Source organism: Oryza sativa, chromosome 12, assembly GCF_034140825.1.
Source record: "Oryza sativa Japonica Group chromosome 12, ASM3414082v1".
NCBI lineage: Eukaryota > Viridiplantae > Streptophyta > Magnoliopsida > Poales > Poaceae > Oryza > Oryza sativa.
Window position 1 is genome coordinate 8,215,530 of NC_089046.1, and position 3,412 is coordinate 8,218,941.

The following is a 3,412-nucleotide window of genomic DNA, read 5'->3' on the forward strand; positions in this document are numbered from 1 at the left end:
AAATGAAGTGCAATGTGCAATGTGCTGTGAATAAGCAATGTTATATTTCAATTCTGAATTTTGGATGAAGTTTTTAACTTTCTTATGTTTGCAATGAACAAATAATGTGCATATCCATCAGTCTCTGTTGAATCTGTTCAGTTACACATGCATGGCTCAGAATAATACACGTGCACATCAAACAGTAGAACTTTTCAAAGTTCAGACAAAATGACAGTAGAGCATTGCAAAATTTAAACAGAATGAGAAATTGAAGCTATAATCAGTAATTGCATTCTGAGAATATGTAGCCAGAACAGGAAGATGTAGTTAATGCCTGGATTCAGTTTGGCATTACAAAATAAAAGATGCCAGCCATTTCTTCGATAATTATAAAAGGAGACATGGTAGCCATAATCAGATTGACACTATCATTTGTCATTACAAAAGAAAGTACTGATAGCTCTCTAGCCTAGCTCTTATGCAGTTCTATCAGCAATTCTACTTCTTCTTGGTAGCTCTCTTTTCAGGACCATCACCTGCAGCCTTTCTTTTTGTTGCTCTCAGCTTTCCTTCCTTTGCTGTTGTGGTTAGAGGCATTGGCCTGGCTGTTGGTTTGTTTGCCATGACAAATTGGTTGTCAGGCAGAGGCCTAGGTGCCAAGTTCATTTGAGTAACTTGGGAGGACTCCTCAAACATCTGAGATACCATTGCATTGTTAACCTGTGTCAGCAACTGCTGGGACTGAGATTCAACATGAGACTGAGTTTGCACCTGAGATTGAGATTGCACCTACAGAGAAGTCATGGTAAATGGAAGTTTTGATTTTAGAAGGAAATCATTGAATAAAAGATGGCATTACCTCTGTTGTGATGACTTCAGGGTTTTGAATAGACTTCTTTGGTTGCTGATTGGGCCTGAGTCCAGCTTTTTTCAACTTGCAACCCCTTTGGTTGTGGCCTGCCTCATTGCAGTACTTGCAATGCATCTCCACACCATGCTTGCTAATTTTTGGCCCATGCCTTCCCTGGACCTCATGTGGTGCTTTCCTCCTGGACTTTGTTGGCTTGCCAACTTTCTTTTCATAGACAGCAGGCTTCACATGTGGCCCATTTGTCTTTTCCCATTTAGCTGTGTCTTGACAGGGCCAAATATTGAACTCATATGCATTTGAAAATGCTTGTACACTATAACAAACTGGCAATACTGACTCAGCATTGATTCTCTGGTACCTGAGGCTAGAAATTGCATGGCTGCAAGGTATCCCTGTGAGATCCCACCTCCTACAATCACAATGTTTTGCATTGATATCAACAATGTACTTAAAGTTTCTATCCTGGACCTCAAAGATTCCTTTGCCAGCTGGAAGAGCATAGCATGTGTTAGCTAGGTCTGTATTCTTTAGCACTTTTTTCCTAATCTTAGGGCATATAGGACCTTTCCACTGTTCTGCAGCCTCCTTCTGCTTGTTAAAGTGCCTAGTCATTAACTGTTGCTTAATCTTTTCCAACATACTTAACATTGGTAATTCCCTAGCCTCCAAGATGTATTTGTTAAAAACCTCACAACTATTGTTCAAGAGTATATCACACTTTGGGAAGTCACTAAAATATGCTCTAACCCATGTACTAGGTTCCATTTTTTTCAACCAATCATGTGCATCCTGATTGAGAGTAGCCATTTCCTCCATATTTGCCACCCACTCTATAACTGAACTAGACCTAGCACATGCCCAGAGCTGGTTTTTCAGATTTTCACCTTTGAAGTGAACTTGAAAGTTGGAGTAGAGGTGTCTAACACAAAACCTGTGTTCTGAGTCTAGAAAAATTTGCTGCACAGCTGGAATCAAACCCTGCAATCAAGCACAAACCAAGAACAACAATTAACACAAAACAGTTTGGTGACATTTAGAAGAAATAAATCAAGAGCTTAGAGAACTACCTTCTGCTTGTCTATCATTATTGTCCAAGGATAAGTATTATCAATGCCTAGATCTTCCTTCAGGGTCTGTAGAAACCACCTCCAAGAGCTTAGAGATTCAGTCTCAACAACAGCTAATGGTATAGGATATACGCAATCATTTGGATCAATTCCAACAGCTGTCAAAATCTAACCACCAAATTTTGTCTTTATGTGGCACCCATCCAAACAAATAAGAGGTCTGCAGCACTTTAAGAACCCTCTTTTGCATGCGTCAAGTGACATATACAATGTGCTAAAGCAGCCATCACTAATGTTCAGGAATAAACAACTGCCTGGATTAGACCTCCTTAGCTCAACACCATAATCCTAAAGCTGGTTGTACTGCTTGATCTCATCACCATATATGGCCTTGAAAGCCAACCTCCTAGCTCTCTGAAGTTTGCTCCTAGATGGTGTCAGATTCCATTCCAGCTGCACTGTCTTGGCAAAACCACCAAGTGTCATCTTCTCATTTGCTCTAAATGCATCAATGTACTCTCCAGCCAACCATTTGGCAGTGCACCTTTTCAAGATCCATTCCTTCTAGCATTTGTGCTCTCCATTGTAGGTCTTCACCATGAAAGCATTAGCTCTGCTGTCCTTTGAAGCATATAAATTCCAAGGGCAACCCTCTGCACAGTGAGCCCTAAGTCTTTGCTGATCATTCCTAGGAAGCTTTATATAAACTCTATTCTTCATACTGTATTCAGTGATTGCCTTCCTAAGCAACTCTACACAAGAAAAAACCATGCCCACCTTAAACACTGGATTATTGACATCCTCCTTACTAAATGACCTAAACTTAAACTTAACTCCACTTTTATCCCCATCAGAATCAGCTGCCTCCAAGCCTTCATCAGTGTCATAGTCCTCATCATCTCCCTCTGAATTTGTACAAACTACTATTTCTTTGCCCTTCAGTTCACTGCCTCTAGCTTTCTTACTATTCCTTTTCTTCTTTCCAGTTAAGTCTTCTACCTCCACATCAATATTGTCCACATACAAGTCATCATCAGAATCAGACAAATCATAGTCACTATCAACATAATCAGAATCACTGGCACTATCATCACTATCACTCTCTCCTACTACCTCAAACACCTTCCCTTTTGCCTTCTCAGCCACTGACTTCTTCCCAGGACTCATCACTTTGGGAAGCTGGCAAATAGGGGGAGAAACTACATCATCCCAGTCTACACGAGCAATTGTATCATCCTGATCAAAATAAATCACAAATTTGTTTGCCCTGTTAACCACCTTTGCCATTACTTCAAAGTCTGCCTGTGTTTCTATCACCCTAAGACCATCTTCAAGAGTTTTGCCTGGTAGCAACCAATATGCCTTGAAGCCTAGACTCTTATCATACCCAAGCATTTCTAAGAAACCATCTAAACTAACAGCACACCAAGTTTTTGCCTCAACATTATCAAACCAATCCATGTTCTCATCTATGTATGCCCTGTTGCTACCA

General features: G+C 40.4%; 1 protein-coding gene across 1 annotated transcript; it reads right to left on the minus strand.

Annotated features, from left to right (window-relative positions):
- Window positions 1–480: 480 nt before the first annotated feature.
- Window positions 481–1,465, minus strand: LOC136354514 (uncharacterized). The gene is made up of 2 exons (XM_066306023.1): window positions 842–1,465; window positions 481–753 (listed from the first exon to the last, which is right to left on the minus strand). The coding sequence occupies exons 1-2, from the start codon at window positions 1,463–1,465 to the stop codon at window positions 481–483; spliced, it is 897 nt and encodes a 298-aa protein (XP_066162120.1).
- Window positions 1,466–3,412: the final 1,947 nt, after the last annotated feature.